Source organism: Oryctolagus cuniculus, chromosome 5 (genome assembly GCF_051225735.1).
Source record: "Oryctolagus cuniculus isolate XC-2025 breed Fujian yellow rabbit chromosome 5, ASM5122573v1, whole genome shotgun sequence".
Classification (NCBI taxonomy): Eukaryota; Metazoa; Chordata; class Mammalia; order Lagomorpha; family Leporidae; genus Oryctolagus; species Oryctolagus cuniculus.
The window spans coordinates 99,348,858-99,374,675 of NC_142871.1; the positions used below are offsets into that span (position 1 = coordinate 99,348,858).

Genomic DNA, 25,818 nt, shown 5'->3' on the forward strand with positions numbered 1-25,818 from the left:
AAAGGTCTTCCATTTGCTGGTTTGCTCCCCAGATGGCTGCGACAGCCAGAGCTGAGCTGATTTGAAGCCAGGAGCCAGGAGCTTCTTCTGGGTCTCCCTCTTGGGTGCAGGAGCCCAAGGACTTGGGCCATCTTCTACTGCTTTCCCAGGCCATAGCAGAGAGCTGGATCAGAAATGGAGCAGCTGGCACTTGAACTGGTGCCTATTTGGGATGCTAGCACTGCCGGCAGCAGCTTTACCTGCTGTGCCACAGTGTTAGTCCCATTCTTTTATTAAGTGTAGCGTAGCTCATCACTACTTTCTTCTGTACTTTTAGTCATAATTAGTTCCTGGTTCCAGTATAAGATAATTTATTCATCTCTGCTGCCCAGTATTTTATAGTTTTATTTATGTTTTAAAAAACATTTATTTATTTATTTATTGGAAAGGCAGAGAGTTACAGGGAAAGAGAGAAAGAGAAATTCAATTCACTGGTTCATTACCCAAATGGCCACAATGGCCGGTTCTGGACCAGGCTGACACAGGAGCCAGGGGCTTCATCTGGATCTCCTACGTGGGTGTCAGGGGTCCAGGCACTTGGGTCATCCGCCAGTGTTTTCCCAGGCACATTAGTAGGGAGCTGGATAGGAAGTGGAGTAGCTGGGGCTCCAGCCAGTGTTCATATGGGTTGCTGGTGTTTCAGGTGATGGCAGCTTAATCCACGGGCCCTCCACGCCGGCCCCTGGTTTTATTTAACTTAAATATTTAATTAATTGGGGTTTATATCTTGGAATATAATATGGATCTAACTTTATCTTTTTGCAAATGAGTGATTAGTTGTCTCAAAATAGCTTATAACCAGAGCGACTATGAAGTAGAAACCCATGAAGTTGTTCCTTTTTTTTTTTTTTTTTTTTTTAGAAAATGACTCTTACATTAGTTTTGCTGGAAGATCCACTGGGAAACATTAAATAGGGTTTAAGAGAGAAGTCTCAAATTTAAGGCTCAGATATCTCAGGTTTAAGACTAGGAAGATTCTTAATTTCAAGAATAGTGGGCTTTCTAAGAGGTGTGGGATGAAGAAGAACAAATTAGCTCTTTTTAGGCCAAATGAGAACCAAGGACAATGGGCTCAACTCACTACAAAGCATTGTTTGGCTTGGTGGCCATTTTAAACATTTCATCCTGTTGGAGTCATATTTTGATGTGCTAACTAATGTGATTCTGTGTATCCTTTAGGAGGGAAGCATAATTAGTATTGGTCTCGGGAAAGTTTGATTGAATAAAGATTTCCTGCATAGTAAAGTTAGATTTAAGTAAGGTCCTTAAGGATTTTGTATAATATTGGCTTTTTATATTAATTGGTCTCTCAACATTTCACCTATGTAAACATCAAATTTACATTCATTTATCAGAGCATGAAGAACTATTCCTTAATGGGCTATATTTTCATGTGTTTATTGAACCAACTGGTAAAATATAAAGTTTAAGAACTCTGCTTATTAACATAATTTCATCGAAAAGCAGAAACATACTTTTTCTATGAAAATAAAATATGTTAGAGGCCGGCGCCGCAGCTCACTTGGCTAATCCTCTGCCTGTGGCGCTGGTACCCCGGGTTCTAGTTCCGGTCGGGGCACCAGATTCTGTCTCGGTTGCTCCTCTTCCAGTCCAGCTCTGCTGTGGCCCGGGAGGGCAGTGGAGGATGGCCCAGGTCCTTGGGCCCTGCACCCACATAGGAGACCAGGAGGAAGCACCTGGCTCCCGGCTTCGGATTGGCACAGTGCGCCAGCTGTGGCAGCCATTTGGGGGGTGAACCAACGGAAAAAGGAAGACCTTTCTCTCTGTCTCTCTCTCTCTCACTGTCTAACTCTGCCTGTCAATAAAAAAAACAAAACAAAACAAAACATGTTAGTATAGATGTAATTTACTTTCTTTTTTTTTTAAACTTTTATTTAATGAATATAGATTTCCAAAGTACATTTATGGATTACAATGGCTTCCCCCCCATAATGTCCCTCCCACCCGCAACCCTCCCCTTTCCCACTCCCTCTCCCCTTCCATTCACATCAAGATTCATTTTCATTTCTCTTTATATACAGAAGATCAGTTTAGCATACATTAAGTAAAGATTTCAACAGTTTGCTCCCACACAGAAACATAAAGGGAAAAATACTGTTTGAGTACTAGTTACAGCATTAAATCTCAATGTACAGCACACTAAGGACAGAGATCCTACATGAGGAGTAAGTGCACAGTGACTCCTATTGTTGACTTAACAAATTGACACTCTTGTTTATGGCCTCAGTAATCACCCTAGGCTCTTGTCATGAGCTGCCAAGGCTATGGAAGCCCCCTGAGTTCACTGACTCTGATAATTTTTAGACAAGGCCATGGTCAAAGTGGAAGTTCTCTCCTCCCTTCAGAGAAAGGCACCTCCTTCTTTGATGACTCGTCTTTCCACTGGGATCTCACTCGCAGAGATCTTTCATTTAGGTTTTTTTTTTTTTTTTTTTTTTTTTTTTTTTTTCCAGAGTGTCTTTGCTTTCCATGCCTGAAATACTCTCCTGGGCTTTTCAGCCGGATCCGCATGCCTTAAGGGCTGATTCTGAGGCCAGAGTGCTGTTTAGGACATCCACCATTCTATGGGTCTGCTGTGTATCTCACTTCCCATGTTGGATCGTTCTCTCCCTTTTTGATTCTATCAGCTAGTATTTGCAGACACTATTCTTGTTTATGTGATCCCTTTTGTTCTTAGTCCTATCATTATGATCAATTGTGAATAGAAATTCTTCACTGGGACTAGTGAGATGGGATGGGTACATGCCACCTTGATGGGACTGAATTGGAATCCCCTGGTATGTTTCTAACTCTACCGTTTGATGTAATTCAGCTTGAGCATGTCCCAAATTGCACAACTCTTCCCTCTCTTATTCCCACTCTTATATTTAACAGTGATCACTTTTCAGTTAAGTTTCAGCACTTAAGAAGAATTGTGTATTGATTACAGTATTTAACCAAAAGTATTAAGTAGAACAAACAAAAAAAATACTAAGAGGGATAACATATCAAGTTGCATGAAACATTCTAGGCAGAGAGAGAGAGAGAAAGAGAAGAGAAAAAGAGAGAGATACCTTCCATCTGTTGGTTCACTCCCCAAATGGCCATAACAGTCACGATTGGGCCAGGCCAAACCCAAGACCCAGGAACTCCATGCTGGTCTCCTATGTCGTTGGCAGGGGACCAAGTACTTGAACCATTTTCTTTGGCCTTCCCAAGTGCATTAGCAGGGAGCTAGATCAGAAATGGAGTGGCTGGGACTCCAGCTGGCACTCTGGTGTGGGATGTCTGTGTTGCAAGTGGCAGCTTAACCTGTTGCGCCACAACACTGGCCCCTGTAGTTCTTTCTTTTAATCCAGAACGGATGCAAAGGGAAATCAGGAACTTTTCCTCCCATGATGTTTTTATTATTGTATTTATTATATCATTTTAATTGTACTCATTTATGGTATACACTGTGTTAATTCCACAAATGTATTCAGAATATGATAATCAAACCAAGTTAGTTAGCATTAAAGTAATGATTTATTTTTGCAGCATTTTCAAGTGGAACCTTATGGTTCAAATAGAGGAAGCTAAAGAGTAACCATGGCCAATAGAATTAGGACAATCTCTTTCTTAGAAGCAGGCAACTTCTAGATCTAGAAAATGCTGAAAACCTGGATCCCCAAAAAGAAAGTTGCTAATCTGTGTAACATGTTCTCCCACGAACCCGTTAATGAATGCATTTCTCCTGTTCCCTCGTCATTCTTCCACGTGTAGATTAAACGGATTATGCTGTAATTAAAGTTGACTTTAACAAGAGTCAGTGCTTCAGAGCAGTGAGCTATGGGGAAGCTAGTGTTCTATTCCTAGCTGCACTGCTGACTTACGGGTTGAAGACAAAGCACTCCCACTTCATGGTGCCTCAATTTTTCCATCTATGAGTGAGATAAACAATGTCTCAGAGGGACACGGTACTGCTTTATGAGCTCCGTATTCCAACAGAGCTCCAAATTCCTTTACAGAAGGTGCTCTTTGGAGAATTAAAGATGTATTTATATTGTTGTTGTGACTCTTAACAGCAATGAAGCTTTAAAATCTAATTTTAAAAGACTCCTACTGCACAGTACTTTATCCACATTCTTAAATACTGCAATCAGCTGTGTGCTGATTTTATTAAAAATAAAAAAAGGCACCACAAAGACATACTGTAGAACATTTTCAAAACCATGTGCAGCAGTTTAACTGCAGATTTTCCCTGAAGTTAATGGGACTCATACTGGCAAATTCCAAACACCACTTCGAAATTTTACCCCATAGTGACAGTTTAATGCTGCCTATTTCAAGTTTTCAGATAACATCTCAAGACAAAAAGGGACAATTTCTCAAAGGAAATAAATAATCTTTAATGAGATAAATCTGCATTACAGTCATCGTAACTAATGAGTCTGGAACACAATCTTTTGGTTAGAAGGCTCAAAGGAATTGCTTATTGGTGACTGCTACCAATGGGGCTGTAAACAAGTTTCTATCACACTCTAATTCTAGTCGCTCAGTAGAAAAAACACATTTTCTTTTTAAATCTGAAATTTCATGTTTCTAAGTGCAGGAATATACATACAGGAAAAGTCAGAGAAATTATTTCCTTATTTGTATATTGCTGATATGAAGATTGAATAGGCATTTAAAACAAAAAAAAAATCTCAGAGTCTTATATAGTCATACTTTTTGTGGCCTGATTAGTACGCTTTTAAACATTCGTTTATTTGTTTACTTTACTGGCAGGAATGCAATCCAAGTATCCCATATGTGTCAAGGGCCTAATAATTAGAGCTATCACTTGTAGGCACCCAGGGTATACATTAGCAGGGACTCTGATATGGGATGCTGGCATCCCAAGTAGTGTCAACCACTGGGCCAAAGCTTTTCCCACCTTTTTTTTTTTTTTTTTTTTTTTGACAGGCAGAGTGGACAGTGAGAGAGAGAGAAGCAGAGAGAAAGGTCTTCCTTTGCCGTTGGTTCACCCTCCAATGGCCGCCACGGCCGGCGCACCGCACTGATCCAAAGCCAGGAGCCAGGTTCTTCTCCTGGTCTCCCATGGGGTGCAGGGCCCAAGTACTTGGGCCATCCTCCACTGCCCTCCTGGGCCACAGCAGAGAGCTGGCCTGGAAGAGGGGCAACCGGGACAGAATCCGGCGCCCTGACCGGGACTAGAACCTGGTGTGCCGGCGCCGCAAGGCGGAGGATTAGCCTAGTGAGCCGCGGTGCTGGCTTTTTATTTTTATTTTTTTTTGCTTTTCTCTATGTTGTTTTTAACCCAAATATTCATATTAGGCATGCAAGAAACCCAGCCCTTAACCTGGTGGCCTGACACTAGAAGCCGTCAGGTATTAAGGTAATACAGCATTCAAGGCACTGCCACATACTCCTATTTCTTACTATTCCCTTCAGGGCTCACTGAACTCCATCCACATTAGCTTATGTCTTCTTGTAGAAGCCTAGATCATTAGGTCTCAAGCATCTTTACAACTGCTATTCCATGACTTGGAAAGGTTTGTGCCTAAATCTGCTTGTGGTGGGGTGGTTTTTAATATTCAGGTCAATTCAAGTGTAAACTACTTAGACAGACTTTCTTTTTTTTTCTTTTTTTTTTAACTTTTATTTAATAAATATAAATTTCCAAAGTACAGTTTTTGGATTACAATGGCTCCCCCCCCATAACTTCCCTCCCACCCACAACCCTCCTATCTCCTGCTCCCTCTCCCATCCCATTCACATCAAGATTCATTTTCAATTCTATTTATATACAGAAGATCAATTCAGTATATATTAAGTAAAGATTTTAGCAGGTTGCACCCACACAGAAACACAAAGTGTAAAGAACTGTTTGAGTACTAGTTATAGCATTAATTCACATTGACTAACACATTAAGGACAGAGATCCTACATGAGGAGTAAATGCACAGTGACTCCTGTTGTTGATTTAACAGTTGACACTCTTGTTTATGCTATCAGTAATCTCCCTAGGCTCTTGTCATGAGTTGCCAAGGCTATGGAATCATTTTGAGTTCGCCAACTCCGATCTTACTTAGACAAGGTCATAGTCAAAGTGGAAGTTCTCTCCTCCCTAGAGAGAAAGGTACCTCCTTCTTTGGTGGCCCGTTCAGAAAGACTTTTTTTCTAACCACTCCATCTAAGGTAGCCCCCACTCACTCTGCTTTATTTTCTTCATTGTGTTTATCTCTCTAATTGGCATTTTTTTTTCAAAAATATGTTTATTTTCTCTGTACAGGGGGAAGAGGTAATACATTTGGGGTAGTAACAGCCTCTGCAGTATTTAGAACCATGCTTGGACATGGTAGAAATTATTATTATTATTATTTAATTATTCATTTTATTTATTTGAAAGAGTTACAGAGAGAGGTAGAAAGAAAGATGGAGAGAGAGAGAGAGAGAGAGAGAGAGAGAGAGAGGGAGAGAGGGAGAGAGAGGTCTTCCATCTGTTGGTTCACTCCATAAATGATACAATGGCTAGAGCTGAGCTGATCTGTAGCTGGGAGCCAGAAGCTTCTTCCTGGTCTTCCATGCGGGTGCAAGGGCCCAAGTACTTGGGCCATCCTCTGCTTTCCCAGGCACATTAGCAGGGAGCTGGATCTGAAGTGGAGCAGCTGGGATCCAAACTGTCACCCATATGGGATGCTGGCACTGCAGGCTAAGGCTTTAACACACTGCACCACAGCACCAGCCCCCATGGTAGAAATTATATAAATACTTATTGGATGACTAAGCTCAAAACGTGGGGGTGGTCTTTCACTTGTTTGTATCATACAATCAGATATGATTTTTTTATTGCCTTCTTCACATTAACTTCTTCAATCTTTCTTGCCTTTGGTTTGTATCTTAATTGCTGTCACTCTTTTTGATCTTGCTGTCTCTATGGTAAAGGAGATTGCACAAACAGAGACCACAATTTATTTACCTTTTATAGCCTTTGCACCTAAGATTGTATTTGGGATACAATAAATAACTTTGTATGTGAATGAATTCTCTTAAACACATGTGGCAGTGTAGAATATTAGAACAATATGTATCACAGTGGTCTACTAAAGTTTATAGAGGAGTGGAAAATCATCTTTATTATTTCATTTTCCTTTAAGAGAATTCCCTATATGGTCAAATCATATCAGCTAAGGAAACTGCTTTATAAGCTCAAGTTTGAATACTTGACCCACAACTACTTAAACAATTAGCTAAATTACCAATAGTCTATTAATGTTAACAAACATTTGAAGGCATTATTGGAATTAATTCTACTGTAAGTATGTCTCCAATTTGTAAATGCCCAGGAAACCTAATGATTTTATGAAATTTGATACAATTCAGAATCCAATCTCCCCTTTGGGGAGAGAGAATACAATAGGTAGTCTAATTTAATTGTTATAATGAAGGTTAATAGTGTAATGTCTTCAGGCAGGTATTGTGGCACTGGGTTAAGCCACTGGTCAGGACACTTGGATTTCATATTGGAGTGCCTCAGTTCAAGTCCCACCTCCATTTCCAATCCAGCTTCTTGCTATTGTGCACCTGGCAGGCATGAGATAATAGCTCAAGTACCTGAGTACTTGATTCTCCATCACTCACATGGGAGACCTGGGTGAAATCCCTGGCTCCTGGCTTCAGGCTGACCCAACCCTAGTTATTGCAGGCATCTGGGGAGTGAACCTGCAGATGAGGAATCAATCTCAATCACTTTCTCTCTCTCTGTCCTCCTCTCAAAAATAAACTTAAAAATACTATAAAATCTGGTTTCTCAAAGATTTGAATTACTAATGATTAATATAAGAGTACTGTATTTTTTGTTTATAAGTTGATGAAATAAAAAATCATCTTAAACTGCTAGTAAACAATAAGGGACAATTTTCTCACAGTTGAATAGGTATATTTCTCTACAATGAAATTATGTGAAATATGGTCTGGTTCTTTTGCCTACCATCTTTTTAACTTTGAGAAAGTTTCTTAGGGGCTGTATTGCTTTCTTATCTATAAAGTAGAAGGAAGATATATTTATGCAGCATTAAATAAAAGAAAATTTACAAAGTACTGAATGTAGCACTTAGCTTATAGTAGCTCTCAACAAATATCAGCTTTTATTAACTCAGGAGATGGAAATGGGTTTGATGTTCTGTGATCAACTAATCCAGTAGGTTCTAATCATCCTCAGGTGGTCCAGCAAATCATATAGAAGGAATCATGTATGCTGAAGAAATTTGGACACTTAAAAGTAAGGAGAAGTTGCGTAAGACAAAATAACATTTCTACTCACGGGAAAAGGAATTTAAACATGCAAAACATGATGCAATTCAGGGGCAGGCCTCTTAGAACAAGAGATGGAGAAAGCATGGAAACAGAAAAATCATGCTTCAGATCTTCAGTTTAGATGTCAGTGGCAGGTATGGTATTCTCTGGTTTAATCTTTGAACATACTAGCCATTTAAGCTTTTTTTTTTAAGATGAACTCAGAGATAGATTAGACTAGCCTCAGCCATGTTAATTTTACTAAGGGCTTCAATTTTGTTTTAGCCAAGAAAGAAGTCGGCTATTTTTTTAATATAAAAATATACTTGTTGACACTTTCTTGAGGAACTGTTATCTGACGTGAAAGACATATATGCTCAATTCATGGGGGCAAACATCTGTGCTGTGGTTTGCCATTTTGTGTTCTTGTGGAAATATCACGCAGAAGGGAAACTATTAAAATAGCAATAAAAATCAATTTACATTTAACATCAGATACAGATCCAAGATTAATAAAAGGCTGGTATTTTCTGCTTCTCTAAGACACATGGCAAGACTAAAAAATATGGTTCTCAAATTTGTTGTTAGAAGAGGTTGCCAAGTAATCCAGAAAAACTACTGTTAGAGGTAATTTGTTCACTTCCTGACACTCCAGGCTCATTACTGGGATCTAAGTTTCAGCCTTTGATGCTATGAGCAATTTTTGGGTTGGTTATTCGTGAAAGCTAGAAAAAAAGAATAATTCAGAAATCACCCTTTGAGGTTATTCACACATTTTAAATACTGATGTTCTTGAGTGACAGATTTGTAGAAATACCAGCCCAGGTAAATGAAAAGCAGCTTGAATAGTTACCCCAAAATTGACTTGACTCTTCAAATCAACAACTCCGTGTCTATGGACCACAGTAATAGATATGTAATTACGACAGAGTCTTAGAGGAGAGGTATAAATTGAACACATAAATGTAGGGAAGAATTTCGTAATTCTAGGTAAGATTTTCTCTCAATTTTCCAAGCAAACTCTCAAAACCAAGAAGAGATAAATTAAAATATTTATGTAAGAAAGCATCTATTTAAAAAAATATATATAAGGCTTTTTTTTAATCCATTAAAGTTTTAAAAAATGTTTTCCAGAGTCCAGGAAAAGATAGTTTAATAAAAGTGAAGTTACTTACCAGGGGATTCCAATTTAATCCCATCAAGGTGGCATGTACCAATGCCATCTCACTAGTCCCAGTGATCAATTTCAGTTCACATTGATCATAATGAAAGGACTAAGAACCAAAGGGATCACATAAACAAGTCTAGTACCTGCTAATACTAACTGATAGAATAAATAAAGGGGAGAGTGATCCAATATGGGAAGTGAGATACACAGCAGACTCATAGAATGGCAGATGTCCTAAACAGCACTCTGGCCTCAGAATCAGCCCTTAAGGCATTCGGATCTCACTGAAAAGCCCATGAGAGTATTTCAGGCATGGAAAGCCAAGACACTCTGGCAAAAAAAAAAAAAAAAAAACCTAAATGAAAGATCTCTGTGAGTGAGATCCCAGTGGAAAGAACAGGTCATCAAAGAAGGAGGTACCTTTCTCTGAAGGGAGGAGAGAACCTCCACTTTGACTATGACCTTGTCTAAATAAGATAAGAGTTGGAGAACTCAAAAGGCTTCCATAGCCTTGGAACTCATGACTGGAGCATAGGGAGATTACTGATGCCATAAACAGGAGTGTCAATTTGTAAAGTCAACAACAGGAGTCACTGTGCACTTACTCCTCATGTAGGATCTCTGTCCTTAATGTGCTCTACATTGAGATTTAATTCTATAACGAGTACTCAAACAGTATATTTCACTTTGTGTTTCTATGTGGGTGCAAACTGTTGAAATCTTTACTTAATGTATACTAAACTGATCTTCTGTATATATAGAAAATTGAAAATGAATCTTGATATGGATGGAAGGGGAGAGAGAGCGGGAAAGGGGAGGGTGCGGGTGGGAGGGAAGTCATCGGGGGGTTGGGGGATGCCAATATAGTCCATAAGCTGTACTTTGGAAATCTATATTCATTAAATAAAAGTTAAAAAAAATAAATAAAGGTGAAGTTACTGTAGTCTCAGGGAAAGGCTCGGGAAAATAATTGCAGAGGAAACTCTTCCGGATCTACTGGATGTGACACGGAGGATGTACAGGGAGAGCAAGGACACCCATGGCTCGGAAGCCCAGCCGCGGAGTCTGCACACCAGTGCTGGAAGGGGAGGTGAGACAAAAACCTCGGTAGCCTGAGACATTGGCAGGGAAATGGCAGAAAGAGCCTAGAGGGAACGAGGCTTGAAGCCCTGCTGGGGAAAGTTCACCAGGCTGACTGGAGGAGAGAAAAAAATGAATAAATAAGGGGAACTGGCACGGACACGAGCCTCTCTCTCTCCACTCACCTTACAAAGCCGAACAAGAAAAAGAGCAGGCACCATTTTGGACATACGTAAAGTGGCGCCCGCCATCAGCCAAGCAGAAAAACCTGACTCTGGTGGGGAGAAATAACAGGAGGTTAGGACCTAGTGAAGGTGTGGAGCTAATGAACTGAGACTGTGAAAATCTGAGGGTGGGCGAGAGAACTCATGGAGTACACAAACTTGGTAACCTTGGCAACCCAGTGAGAGACTGCAGAGAAATTTGAGACCACACTGAGGACTGCATAGACCCTTTGTGTGGTCCTTGGGGTAGAGCAGATGAATACCCACAGGGGCCAGATTTCGTACATCAACTGCTCTCAATTCTGCTCAGCTGTGTGGAATTACTTCCCATCTGAGTCCAGAGAGAGAGAGAAATAGATCAACTAGACAGAAGATCAACAAGGAAATAGCAGACACTATCGACACTATAGCCCAAATGGATCTAACAGATATATACAGAACTTTCAATCCTACATTTAAAGATTTTACATTCTTCTCAGCAGTGCCTGGAACCTTCTCTAGGATTGACCACATACTAGATCATAAAGCAAGTCTCAGCAAATTCAAAAGAATTGAAATCATACCATGAAGCTTCTCAGACCACAGCGGAATGAAGGTGGAAATCAGCAACTCAGGAATCCCTAGAGCATATGCAAACACATGGAGACTGAACAACATGCTCCTGAATGAACAATGGGTCATAGAAGAAATCAAAAGAGAAATCAAAAACTTTCTGGAAGTAAATGAGGATAACAACACAACATATCAAAACTTATGGGATACGGTAAAAGCAGTGTTGAGAGGAAAGTTTATATCAATAGGTGCCTACATCAAGAAATTGGAAAGGTACCAATAAATGATCTTTCAATTCATCTCAAGGATCCAGAGAAACTGCAGCAAATCAGACCCAAATCTAGTAGGAGAAGAGAAATAATTAAAATCAGAGAAGAAATCAACAGGATTGAATCCAAAAACATTACAAAAAATCAGCCAAGCGAAGAACTGGTTTTTTGAAAAAAATGAATAAAATTGACACCCCATTGGCCCAACTAACTAAAAAAAGAAGAGAAAAGACCCAAATCAATAAAATCAGAGATGAAAAAGAAAATGTTACAACAGACACCATGGAAATAAAAAGAATCATCAGAAATTACTACAAAGAGTTGTATGCCAGCAAATAGGGAAATCTAGATAGATTTCTGGAAACATACAACCTACCTAAACTGACCCATGAAGACACAGAAAACCTAAACAGACCCATAACTGAGTCAGAAATTGAAACAATAATAAAGGCCCTCCCAACAAAGAAAAGCCCAGGACCAGATGGATTCACTGCTGAATTCTACCAGACATTTAAAGAAGAACTGACGCCAATTCTTCTCAAACTATTCAGAACAATCGAAGAAGAGGGAATCCTCCCAAATTCTTTCTATGAAGCCAGCATCACCTTAATTCCTAAGCCGGAAAAAGATGCAGCACTGAAAGAAAATCACAGGCCAATATCCCTGATGAACATAGACGTAAAAATCCTTGCCAATAGAATGTAACAACACATCAGAAAGATCATCCACCCAGACCAAGTGGTATTTATCCCTGGTACACAGGGATGGTTCAATGTTTGCAAATCAATCAATGTGATACACCACATTAACAGACTGCAGAAGAAAAACCATATGATTATCTCAATAGATGCCGAGAAAGCATTCAATAAAATTCAACACCATTTCATGATGAAAACTGTAAGCTAATTGGGTATAGAAGGAACATTCCTTAATACAATCAAAGCAATGTATGAAAAACCCAAGGCTAGCATCCCTTAAAATGGGGAAAAGTTGGAAGCATTTCCACTGAGATCTGGTACCAGACAGTGATGCCCACTCTCACCACTGCTATTCAATACAGTTCTGGAAGTTTTAGCCAGAGCCATCAGGCAAGAAAAAGAAATTAAAAGGATACAAATTGAGAAGGAAGAAGTCAAACTATCCCTCTTTGCAGACGATATGATTCTTTATTTAGGGGACACAAAGAACTCTACTAAGAGACTACTGGAACTCATAGAAGAGTTTGGTAAAGTAGCAGGGTATAAAATCAATGCACAAAAATCAACAGCCTTTGTTATAACAGGAAATGCCATGGCTAAGAAAGAACTGCTAAGATCAATCCCATTCACAATAGCTACAAAAACAATCAAGTACCTTGGAATAAACTTAACCAAGGACGTTAAAGATCTCTACGATGAGAATTACAAAATCTTAAAGAAAGAATTAGAAGAGGATACCCAAAAATGGAAAAATCTTCCACGCTCATGGATAGGAAGAATCAACATCATCAAATTGTCCACTGTCCCAAAATCAATTTATAGATTCAATGCGATACCAATCAAGATACCAAAGACATTCTTCTCAGATCTAGAAAAAATGATGCTGAAATTCATGTGGAAACACAGGAGATCTTGAACAGCTAAAGCAATTTTGTACAACAAAAACAAAGCCGGAGGCATCACAATACCAGATTTCAGGACATACTACAGGGCAGTTGTAATCAAAACAGCATGGTACTGGTACAGAAACAGATGGATAGACCAATGGAACAGAATTGAAACACCAGAAATCAATCCAAACATCTACAACCAACTTATATTTGATCAAGGATCTAAAACCAATTCCTGGAGCAGGACAGTCTATTCAATAAATGGTGCTGGGAAAATTGGATTTCCATGTGCAGAAGCATGAAGCAAGACCCCTACCTTACGCCTTACACAAAAATCCACTCAACATGGATTAAAGACCTAAATCTATGACCCGACACCATCAAATTATTAGAGAACATTGGAGAAAGCCTGCAAGATATTGGCACAGGCAAAGACTTCTTGAAAAGACCCCAGAGTCACAGAGAGTCAAAGCAAAAGTTGACTATTGGGATTGCATCAAATAGAGAAGTTTCTGTACTGCAAAAGAAAAGAGTCAGTATATAAAGAGAATCGAAAATGAATCTTGATGTGAATGGAAGGGGAGAGGGAGTGGATAAGGGGAGGGTTGCGGGTTGGAGGGACGTTATGGGGGGAAGCCATTGTAATCAATATTCTGAACTTTGGAAATTTATATTCATTAAATAAAAGTTAAAAAAAAAGAGTCAGGAAAGTGAAGTGGCAACCGACAGAATGGGAAAAATATTTGGAAACTATGCTACAGATAAAGGATTAATAACTAGAATCTACAAAGAGATCAAGAAATTCCACAACATCAAAACAAACAACCCACTTAAGAGATGGGCCAAGGACCTCAATAGACATTTTTCAAAAGAGGAAATCCAAATGGCCAACAGACACATGAAAAAATGTTCAGGATCACTAGCCATCAGGGAAATGCAAATCCAAACCACAATGTTTCACCTCACCCCAGTTAGAATGGCTCACATGCAGAAATCTACCAACAACAGATGCTGGTGAGGAAGTGGGGAAAAAGGGACACTAACCCACTGTTGGTGGGAATGCAAACTGGTCAAGCCACTATGGAAGGCAGTCTGGAGATTCCTCAGAAACCTGAAGATAACCCTACCGTTCGACCCAGCCATCCCACTCCTTGGAATTTACCCAAAGGAATTGAAATTGGCAAACAAACAAGCTGTCTGCACCCTAATGTTTATTGCAGCTCAATTCACAATAGCTAAGACCTGGAATCAACCTAAATGCCCATCAATAGTAGACTGGATAAAGAAATTATGGGACATGTACTCTATAGAATACTATAAAGCAGTAAAAAACAATGAAATCTGGTCATTTGCAACAAAATGGAGGAATCTGGAAAACACCATGCTGAGTGAAATAAGCCAGTCCCAAAGGGACAAATATCATATGTTCTCCCTGATCGGTGACAACTAACCAAGCACCAAAAAGGAAACCTGTTAAAGTGAAATGGACACTCTGAGAAATGGTGACTTGATCAGCCTTTGCCCTGACTGTTGATGAACAACTTAATACTTTATCCCTCTTAGTATTTTTTTTAGTTGTTCTACTTAATACTATTGGTTGAATTCTGTTATTAATACACAATTATTCTTAAGTGTTGAAACTTAACTGAAAAGTGGTCCCTGTTAAATATTAGAGTGGGAATAAGAGAGGGAAGAGATGTGCAATTTGGGACATGCTCAAGCTGACTTGCCCCAAACGGTAGAGTTAGAAACATACCAGGGGATTCCAATTCAATCCCATCAAGGTGGCATGTACCCATCCCATCTCACTAGTCCCAGTGAAGAATTTCTGTTCACAATTGATCATAATGATAGGACTAAGAACAAAAGGGATCACATAAACAAAAATAGTGTCTGCAAATACTAGCTGATAGAATAAATAAAGGGGAGAGAACAATCCAACATGGGAAGTGAGATACACAGCAGACCCATAGAATGGCGGATGTCCTAAACAGCACTCTGGCTTCAGAATCAGCCCTTAAGGCATTCGTACTGGCTGAAAAGCCCATGAGAGTATTTCAGGCATGGAAAGCCAAGACACATTGGCAAAAAAAATGACCTAAATGAAGGATCTCTGCGTGTGAGATCCCAGTGGAAAGAACAGGTCATCAAAGAAGGAGGTACCTTTCTCTGAAGGGAGAAGAGAATTTCCACTTTGACTATCACCTTGTCCAATTATGATTAGAGTCAGCAAACTCAAAAGGCTTCCATAACCTTGGCAGCTCATGACAAGAACCTAGGGTGATCACTGATGCCATAAACAAGAGTGTCAATTTGTTAACAAGATGAGTCACTGTGCACTTACTCCTCATGTAGGATCTCTGTCCTTAATGTGCTCTACATTGTGATTTAATGCTATAACTAGTATTTTACACTTTGTGTTTCTGTGTGGGTGCAAACTGTTGAAATCTTTACTTAATATATACCAAATTGATCTTCTGTATATAAAGAGAATTGAAAATGAATCTTAATGTGAATGGAAGGGGAGAGGGAGTGAGAGAGGGGAGGGTTGCAGATGGGAGGGAAGTTTTTGGGGGGAAAAGCCATTGTAATCCATAAGCTGTACTTTGGGAATTTATATTCATTAAATAAATGTAAAAAAATGTTTTCCAAACACAAGTATATCAGGGTCTTTTAAAAGTTTTATAAAAAATGAAATTAAAAATTGATTTTATTTTAGTGTAAAATCTTAAAAATGCATGTGTAGTTTATTCACAATGTGGAATTCCATGAGATTTTTTGAAACTTTTCATATAATAATTTTATAATTTCTTTTTTGAAAAGATTTATTTATTTACTTGAAGTCAGAGTTACACACAGAGAAAGAAACGCAGAGGGAGTGAGGTCCTCCATTGGCTGGTTCACTCCCCAGTTGGCTGCAATGGCCAGAGCTGTGCTGATCCGAAGCCAGGAGCCAGGAGGTTCTTCTGGGTCTCCCACATGGGTGCAGGTGACCAAGGACTTGGGCCATCTTCTACTGCTTTCCCAGGCCATAGCAGAGAGCTGGATTGGAAGTGGAGCAGCTGGGACTTGAAATGCGTCCATATGGGATGCCGGCGCTGCAGGTGGCAGTCTCACCTGCTACACCACAGCTCTAGCCCTTATAATTTCTTAAAGCAGTGAATTTTTGAAATGTTCCTTCTTTGTCTTGAGTGTGAAGTATTGAGGGTGGGTTTGTTCAGAGAGGAACTAAAACATTTGGCAGTCTGGCCATGGGGCATCTATCAAATTGTGTCCAAATACTATCAGTTCATCAGTAGGGCTCAATACTCTAAGCAGCCTGCTAGTGACTACTGCAGAGCTTCAACCTGTTTCCAATTGGAAGGAACCTTGGTGTACTTTCAGAAAACTGTTGTCATATTAAAAGTATAACAACTAGGTTGCCACAATCGTTTCTATGTTCTTTTCTTGAGTGTTCAAAACTTCTAAAAAATATCTGGGTGTGGATTTGGCATATTCAGAATAATTAGCCATATATATACACACACACACACACACACACACACATATGGCATCTTGAGAGGTTTAAACTAGATTTTTGAACTCTCTCTTGGAACAGTGATCATGTATGGAAGAGAGAGATGCTCTTACTTTTTTCATTTTGCTAAAATAAATTTGGTTAAACAAGGACAATACTAAGTTCATTTTATTATGAACAACAATATCTAGAGTTTTTATGAACCCATTAATTAGGTCCAGAGAGTGTCAATAGTCATCTGGTATAGCCTGTGGTTCTCAGAAAGTATTGTTTGATTCCTTTGCATAGGTTAAATTTTATTGACTCATATTGCATATTCATGGTTCATTTTATATCTACTCACTTGGACTATGACTCAAATTGTTACATGATTGTTTAATAAAAGACTGAAAATACCCAGTTATTTTTAATGGGAATCAATTACATATTTACTTGCAAAATTTTCTTCCACAACTAATTTACTAGAGGTGAACTATCCAAACAAAGGAAATAACCTGTAAGGTTAATGAAACTGCTACTGCAATTATATCTAAGCCACATCTCACTAAACTTGCAAGGTCATGATTGGTCCTAAGGCAAATAAGATTACAGATAACATCACAAGAATCTGAGACAGGAAACTAAAGATTAAAGGACTAGGATGTGCTGATGTACCCATAGCTGAAAGCAGCTATCAAAAGGCAGTAGGCATCTGGGAAACAACTCTCCTTTTAGCTCAGAGGCCAGAAATACGTAGGTATTGCCTCTGGAATTGGAACAAAATCAAAGTTTAATTGGTTTTAAAATCTGGAATAGAACATTCCTGCAGTCATCCATGAACCAACCTTATTCTGTAGAAGTTGAGAGAATCTTGGCCAACAATCTGCCTTGTGCATTGTTTTGCTTGGGTCTCTTATGGGACAGAAAGTACTTTTTGTGCTGTAGTTTCACATCAAGTTACAGTCCTTCATAATGCTGCTTGACCAGGGATTTCATAAAGAGAAAAAATTCTCCATGGGGAAAAATAAAATGTCTTCATTAATATGCTGGGGGGCTGGATTGGACCTGCAAGGCTGGGAATTACCACTGACTTTCCTCTTTGTCTTAGTATGACAGCTTTCAAAGAGAAGTAGAGCATATTTTTGGATGAAAGAAAGCTGCATAAGGGGAGTGCAGTAGTGGAGGCCAAATAAGTATTTTAAGATTGATTTAACTTAGAATTTCATTAAATTCACTATTTGTAACTCCAATGCCTCACACAAAGCCAAAACTCCATAATTTTTGGACAAATGAATGGCAATTCTTCTGAAATGTGCATTCTCTTTAACACATATGGAAGAAGAGATTCTTCTTTTTTAAATGCTTTTTTATTATTAACATAAATAGAACAGATTTCATGTATTTCAACGATACATTCTAAGAACATAACAATACTTCCTTCCCTTCCTCCCTTTCTTTCCTCTTTACTTCCCTCCTCTTTCCTTTTTTTCTTTTAATGTTCATGATAACAATTTTCAATTTACTTTGTAATCAGAGGCTTAATACTCCACTAAATATAAGGTTCAGCAAGTAAAAAAGTAGAAGGACCACTATTTCACAGGAATATAGCCAAGAGCTATAAATAATTATCAGATAATAAGATGTCAATTTCACTTATATTTTCAGTTATTTTTGTACTGTATACATTAGCTATCACAAATTAAAAAAATCATGTGATATTTGTTTTTTGACCTGGCTTATTTCACTAAGAATAATGGTCTTCAGTTGCATTCATTTTGTTGCAAGACAGGATTTCATTCTTTTTCATGGCCAAGTAGTATTCTACTTGTCGTGTATATATACTACATTTTCTTTACCCAGTCATCAGCTGAAGAACATCTGGGTTGACTTCATATCTTAGCCATTTTGAATTGAGCTGCTAGAAACATGGGTATATTTAACTCTTTCATATGCTGATTTCATTTCCTTTGAGTATTTTTCCAGGACTGGGGTGCCTGGGTCATACTGTAGATTTATTTTCTGAGAAATTTCTGAGAAATTTCCATAATGTCTTCCAAAATGGTTGTAGTAGTTTACATTCCCACCAACACCATATTTGGGAACCCTTTTCTCCAATCCTTGCTAGCATTTGTTATTTTTTACTTTTGACTGATTGCCATTCTAACAGGTGAGGTGAAACCTTATTGTGTTTTTTTTGCAATTCCATGATGGGTAGTGATCCTGAGTATTTTTTATGTGTCTGTTAGCCATTTGTAGGAACCCTAGAAATAAATCCACACATCTACAACCAACTAATCTTTAAAAACTGAGCAAAAATCATGCCTTAGAGAAAGGACAGCATCGTCAACAAATGGTTTTGGGAGAACTGAATCTCCATATAGCAGAAGTGTGAAGCAAGATCTAGACCTTACATTGTGTACAAAAATCAATTCACAATGGATCAATAATCTAAAACTAAGACTTGAAACCAACAAAGTACTAGAGGAAAACACTGCAGAAGCTCTCCAAGACATTGGCATAGGCAAAGACTTCTTGGATAAGACACCAGAAACACAGGTAATAAAAGCAAAACTAGACAAATAAGATTACATCAAGCTAAGAGGCTTCTTCCCAGCAAAGGTAACACTCAACAAAGTAGAGGCAACCAACAGAATGGGAGAAAATACTTACAAACTATACAAGTGATAAAGGATTAATATCCAGGACATGTAAGAAGCTCAAGAAACTGAACAACAACAAAGCAAACAATCCAGTTAATAAATGGGTAAAGGACATGAACAAACATCTCTTAGAAAGGATTCCTTTCTTTTTTTTTTTTGACAGGCAGAGTGGACAGTGAGAGAGAGACAGAGAGAAAGGTCTTCCGTTGCCGTTGGTTCACCCTCCAATGGCCGCCGCAGCCGGCGCGCTGTGGCTAGCGCACCGCGCTGATCCGATGGCAGGAGCCAGATACTTATCCTGGTCTCCCATGGGGTGCAGGGCCCAAGTACTTGGGCCATCCTCCACTGCACTCCCTGGCCACAGCAGAGAGCTGGCCTGGAAGAGGGGCAACTGGGACAGAATCCAGTGCCCCAACCGGGACTAGAACCCAGTGTGCCAGCGCCACAAGGCGGAGGATTAGCCTAGTGAGCCGCAGCGCCGGCCGGAAGGATTCCTTTTGACAATGTTCATGGATAGGGTGACACTTTCCTCTTGAATGCACTCTGATTCTATCCAGGGAATAGGCATCAGGGAAGAAAATTTCCTCTCTCCTGAAGCAAAATGGAAAACCTACTCTAGAAGAACAAGACTGTTCAAGTTACCTTGTAAATTATAAAGCCATTTTCTTAGCTTGGAAGTGGTTGAAATAAGTAAACCTCACCAAAATCTTCTGGTATTTGGGTTTGAATGGCTAAGAAACAGGACAAATGAGAAATAAAATAAAATTTAGCTGTCAAATAACAATCCTGATAGTTTTAATATATAAAATTTTAAATTTTATGATATGCTTTCAAATATATTATTGGAAGATGCCAGATTTTAACTCCATAATGCTCTGTAGCATCACTAAGTTTAACTTCAGGCTAGAATCCAGGTGAAAGAAGTCCCACTGAAACCACAGCAGTCAGGGAGATGCAGAGACATGCCGTGTTTTTGGAGACTGCAGTATAGAGGGGTTCATATTTCAGAGCATCGAATATGTCATCAGGTATAAAACTAGCATGTAAAAATTACTCTTGAAGTATGCTTATTGATATGAACTATTAGTAATACACTGATAACTATTCCAGCTGATCAAGAGCATAACCAGTATCTTACTGTACAGCAAAAATGGTAATTTATATTTACAGAGGCCAATGCTTCCCTAATCCAGGGAAATGCTGAAGAATCATATATTTCTTGGGTCCAGTGCTATGGTAATGAAGGTTAAACCTACTCCTCTGGTGCTAGCATCCCACATGGGCACTGGTTTGAGTCCTGGATGCTCCCCTTACAATCCAGCTCTATGCTGATGGCCTGGGAAAGCAGTGGAGGGATGGCCCAAGTGCTTGGGGCCCTGAACCCATGTGGGAGACCTGGAAGAAGCTCCTGGCTCCTGGCTTTGGATTGACACAGCTCCGGCATTTGGCCATCTGGGAAGTGAACCAGCTGATAGAAGACCTCTCTGTCTCTCCTTCTTGCTGTAACTCTGTCTCTCAAATTAATAAATAAATATTTAAAAAAGGAATCATATATTTAAGTACGATTGATATGAATGTGTGTTCTAGTCAGATCACCTGGCCGAGATCTCATTTCTACCACTTATGATACCTAAGTTGCAGCTACCTCTTTGCCTCTCTCTTTGTGTAAGTTTCCTCATCTGTAAAATGGACATAACAATATATCTACCTCCCAGTCTTATGGTGAAGATTAACTGAGTCAACACTTTAACAATATGAGAGTGTTTGGTCTATGGTAAGTACTCCATGGGTATTACATTTTTAATATTTTTCAAGTGGTGCAATACAGGAAACAATAGAAAAGAATGCAGTGTTATAAATCCAGATATCTGGGACTTTGATATTCACCTATAACACAGAAGGGCTTTCGGGCAAACCTTAATCTTCCTTGCCATCCTCTATACCGACAGCAGCAACCTGCAGACCAGATTCGAATGATGAACTCCAAACCAAAGACGACAATCATCACGAACTCCTGAAATACCAGATAAGCCATGTCAGAGAGAAGCATTGTGGAATAAACCATGGTAAGAAACTCTGTGAGTATTTATGGACATTTAGGCACTCCGTCTGAAACATCCAGATACTAATGTCTGAAGTTAAGGACATCTCCTCTTCTCCCAATGAGTCTAAACCTGAAGAACATCAGAGCCTCACCTTGTCAGCATGGAATGCTATTCTTCTCAAAGTCACCAACACTTTGCAAATGTAGGAGTCAGTTTTAATAGTAAACGTGAAGGCTGAATAATTGCTTTGTCTCATCTGGAATATATGAGGGGTCTTCAAAAAGTTTGTAGAAATGCTCATTATAAAAAATTATGCATGGAATTCAACAATTTATTGCACCAAAATAAGTTTATTTTTTAATTCTGTTTTTCATGAACTTTTGAAGTACCCTCATATAGTGCACCTAACATTAGGTATTTGGTAGCATGAGAAATATCTGAAATGTAAGAGGGGGCCTGAAATACAATGGCAAGTTTTATAGAAAACAGAGCTTCATTTTGCTGCATGGAGTGATACAGCCCCTAAGCCCTTAAGAGTTGTTCTCAGTGAAAAAGAAGTAAATATTTGGAAGTATACTTAATTCTTTGTTAGTGTGAAAATCCCCTTTTAAAACAGTGAGTTACAAAAGTATTACCGTGAGTGTGGCACATAGATCCGTTGCCAAAAATGAGACCTTGAATCCTACAGATCTAAAGCTTGTTAATTATTATGCTGCCCTTTGGCAAGAGCTGCCTAGAAAATAACACCTGCTCCAGTAAAATGACTCTGGGATTATTTAGGAAGAGTTGTGAGTTAACCCTGGGGAAAGGCCAGTTAAAGTGGCTCATTAAATTGTCGGTCATACAATGGAAAACCAAATGGAATTTGTAAAAGAAAACAGCCTCTCTGGAGCAAGCATAGCATACTCACTTCTTAGGCATTGAGTTTATCGACACTGGTTTTCCTTTAAAAAATATTTCTCCCTCTTTTTTTTTTTTTTTTGACAGGCAGAGTGGACAGTGAGAGAGAGAGACAGAGAGAAAGGTCTTCCTTTGCCGTTGGGTCACCCTCCAATGGCCGCCGTGGCCGGCGCACTGCACTGATCCAAAGCCAGGAGCCAGGTGCTTCTCCTGGTCTCCCATGGGGTGCAGGGCCCAAGTACTTGGGCCATCCTCCACTGCACTCCCTGGCCACAGCAGAGAGTTGGCCTGGAAGAGGGGCAACCGGGACAGGATCCGGCGCCCCTACCGGGACTAGAACCAGGTATGCAGGCGCCGCAAGGTGGAGGATTAGCCTAGTGAGCCGTGGCGCCGGCCTCTCCCTCTTATTTTTATTTTTTTTAACTTTTATTTAATGAATATAAATTTCCAAAGTACAGCTTATGGATTACAATGGCTTCCCCCCCAATAACGTCCCTCCCACCCACAACCCTCCCCTTTCCCACTCCCTCTCCCCTTCCATTCACATTAAGATTCATTTTCAATTCTCTTTATATACTGAAGATCAGTTTAGCATACATTAAGTAAAGATTTCAACAGTTTGCTCCCACACAGAAACATAAAGGGAAAAATACTGTTTGAGTACTAGTTATAGCATTAAATCTCAATGTACAGCACACTAAGGACAGAGATCCTACATGAGGAGTAAGTGCACAGTGACTCCTATTGTTGACTTAACAAATTAACACTCTTGTTTATGGCCTCAGTAATCACCCTAGGCTCTTGTCATGAGCTGCCAAGGCTATGGAAGCCCCCTGAGTTCACTGACTCTGATCATATTTAGACAAGGCCATGGTCAAAGTGGAAGTTCTCTCCTCCCTTCAGAGAAAGGTACCTCCTTCTTTGATGACCTGTTCTTTCCACTGGGATCTCACTCGCAGAGATCTTTCATTTAGGTTTTTTTTTTTTTTTTTTTCCCAGAGTGTCTTGGCTTTCCATGCTTGAAATACTCTCATGGGCTTTTCAGCTGGATCTGCATGCCTTAAGGGCTGATTCTGAGCCAGAGTGCTGTTTAGAACATCTGCCATTCTATGGGTCTGCTGTGTATCTCACTTCCCATGTTGGATCGTTCTCTCCCTTTTTGATTCTATCAGCTAGTATTTGCAGACACTATTTTTGTTTATGTGATCCCTTTTGTTCTTAGTCCTATCATTATGATCAATTGTGAACAGAGATTGATCACTGGGACTAGTGAGATGGCATTGGTACATGCCACCTTGATGGGATTGAATTGGAATCCCCTGGTATGTTTCTAACTCTACCGTTTGAGGTAAGTCAGCTTGAGCATGTCCCGAATTGCACATCTCTTCCCTCTCTTATTCCCACTCTTGACTCAGGATTTTATCATATATACAATGTTTATTAATTGATTTTATGATCATTGTTTAATTATAAAATTCCAAACATCATAGAAATACATAGCAATATTCTCCCCAATGTTCTACCCCACTCCCATGATGAGAACTGTTATGGAATTTACCAGAATAGCATACTTTTGCAAGCTTTAGGCAAAGTCTGTTTCTTCTGCTAGATCATGTGATGAATGCTGTAGTTTTCAAAGGCCTAGTAGAGATTTACCGTTTTGTTATTTAGCACCAAAGAATCCATAAATACTTCTCAAGATGGAATATAAATCTTTGATATCATCAATGCTTACTTACAGTGACATAAAGCTACTTCCAGGAGAGATAACCAAAGATGATTATGAACAGATATGTAAAACTACAGTTATGTATGAGTGATATCCTAGAAAACCTAAAACGTGGCCTGACTCCTCAGCTGCTCCCATGTAATGATTTTTCTTTTACATGGAAACAGATGACAGTGATAGAGGTACAACTGTAGTTCTTAAGTAAAGTATGCCAAGGCCACTGCACTATTTCTATGTTGCAGTAAGGCTGGATAAATTACATCTACACATTCTTTACTCATGACCCATTTTTCAGGAATATTAATTGCTGCTTTTTAAAAAAAATGGTAGGAGCAAAATGATATCAAATTTTCCAAATTCATGAGGGACCTGAAAATTCACAGTACAGTTGAAAGAAGAAATGGAGATATCAAAAATTATATTTGGGAACTCCAGATTTCCACTCAGAACTACTGAAATAGAACTACTGAAAAGAAAATCATCAAGTAGATAGAATATATAAACAACATAATCAATATATATGATCTAATTGACAAAGAACATTTTCTCCAACAACAGTAAGATACACACTTTATTTATGCACTCATGGGACATTTGATAAGGTATCTTTGGCCATAAATAAACATAAATAAATGTTTAAAAAACTGAAATCATACAGCGTGTTTTCCTCTTTTAAAAAGGATGATTTGTTTTCTTCATTTGAAAGGCAGAGTTAAATACAAGCACACACACACACATAAAGAAAAAGAGTGTGTGTGTATGAGAGAGAGAGAGAGAGAGAGAGAGGGAGAGAGGAAGAGAGGGGACGAGGGGGAGTGGGAGGGGAACAGAGAGAGATCAATCTTCCATTCGCTGTTTTACTCCCCAGATGGCACAACGGTCAGGGCTGGGCCAGACTGAAGGTAGGAGCCAGGAGCTTCATCCAGGTCTCTCCTTGGGTGCAGGGGCCCAGGTGTTGAGCTATCCTCTGCTGCTTTCCCAGGCACATTAGCAGGGAGCTGGATCAGAAGTGGAGTGGCTGGAACTCAAATTGGCACCCATATAGGATGCTGGCATAGCAGGTGGCAGCTTAATCTACGATGCCGGCCCTGAGAGTGTTCTCGAACCACAATAGAATCAAACAAGAAATCAGTTACAGAAAAACAACAAATCTTCAAATATACAGATGAAACAAAACACTCCTAAGTAATTCATTGGGCAAAGAGAAAGTCTCAAAGATGCATAGAAATGAATGACAATGAAAACATGACAGATCAAAATGTGGAACAAATTTATAGCACTAAATGTTTACACTGGAAATTAAAAGGTGAGCTTTTGGGATGGTGGTTAAGTTGCCACCTGGAATACCCATACCCATATCAGAATGCCTGGGTTTGAATCCTGGCTCTGCTCTCCACTCTAGTTTCCTGCTAATGCATACCTTGGGAGCCAGAAGGTGATGAATCAAGTATTTGGGTCTCTGCTACCCACATGGGAAACCTGGACTGAGTTCTAGGCTCCTGGCTTCTTCCTGGCCCAGCTCCAGCTGTTGTGGGCATTTAAGTAGTGATTAGAGGGTATATGACACCTCTCTCCAATTTTAAAATATATACACATAATAATTATGTGCACATTATATACAAAATCAGAAAAGTTTCAAATTAATAATCTAAGTTCCTACCTCAAGAATTCAGAAAAAGAACCAAATAAACTGAAAGAAAGTAAAAAGAGGCAAATAATTCTTTTTTAAAAATTTTATTTATTTTTTATTTTTAAGGAATTTATTGATATATTAGATTCTCAGGGTTTCAG

General features: G+C 39.2%; 1 protein-coding gene across 4 annotated transcripts in view; it reads right to left on the reverse strand.

The window, feature by feature from the left end:
• KCNQ5 (potassium voltage-gated channel subfamily Q member 5) overlaps positions 1-25,818 on the reverse strand; it is a 639,793-nt gene that overhangs the window by 157,220 nt on the left and 456,755 nt on the right. For all 4 annotated transcript variants that reach the window (XM_051854552.3, XM_051854551.3, XM_051854550.3 and 1 more), the window contains exon 3: positions 21,241-21,367. In XM_051854552.3, the coding sequence (XP_051710512.2) occupies positions 21,241-21,367 (127 nt within the window). The remainder of the gene's footprint in view (positions 1-21,240; positions 21,368-25,818) is intronic.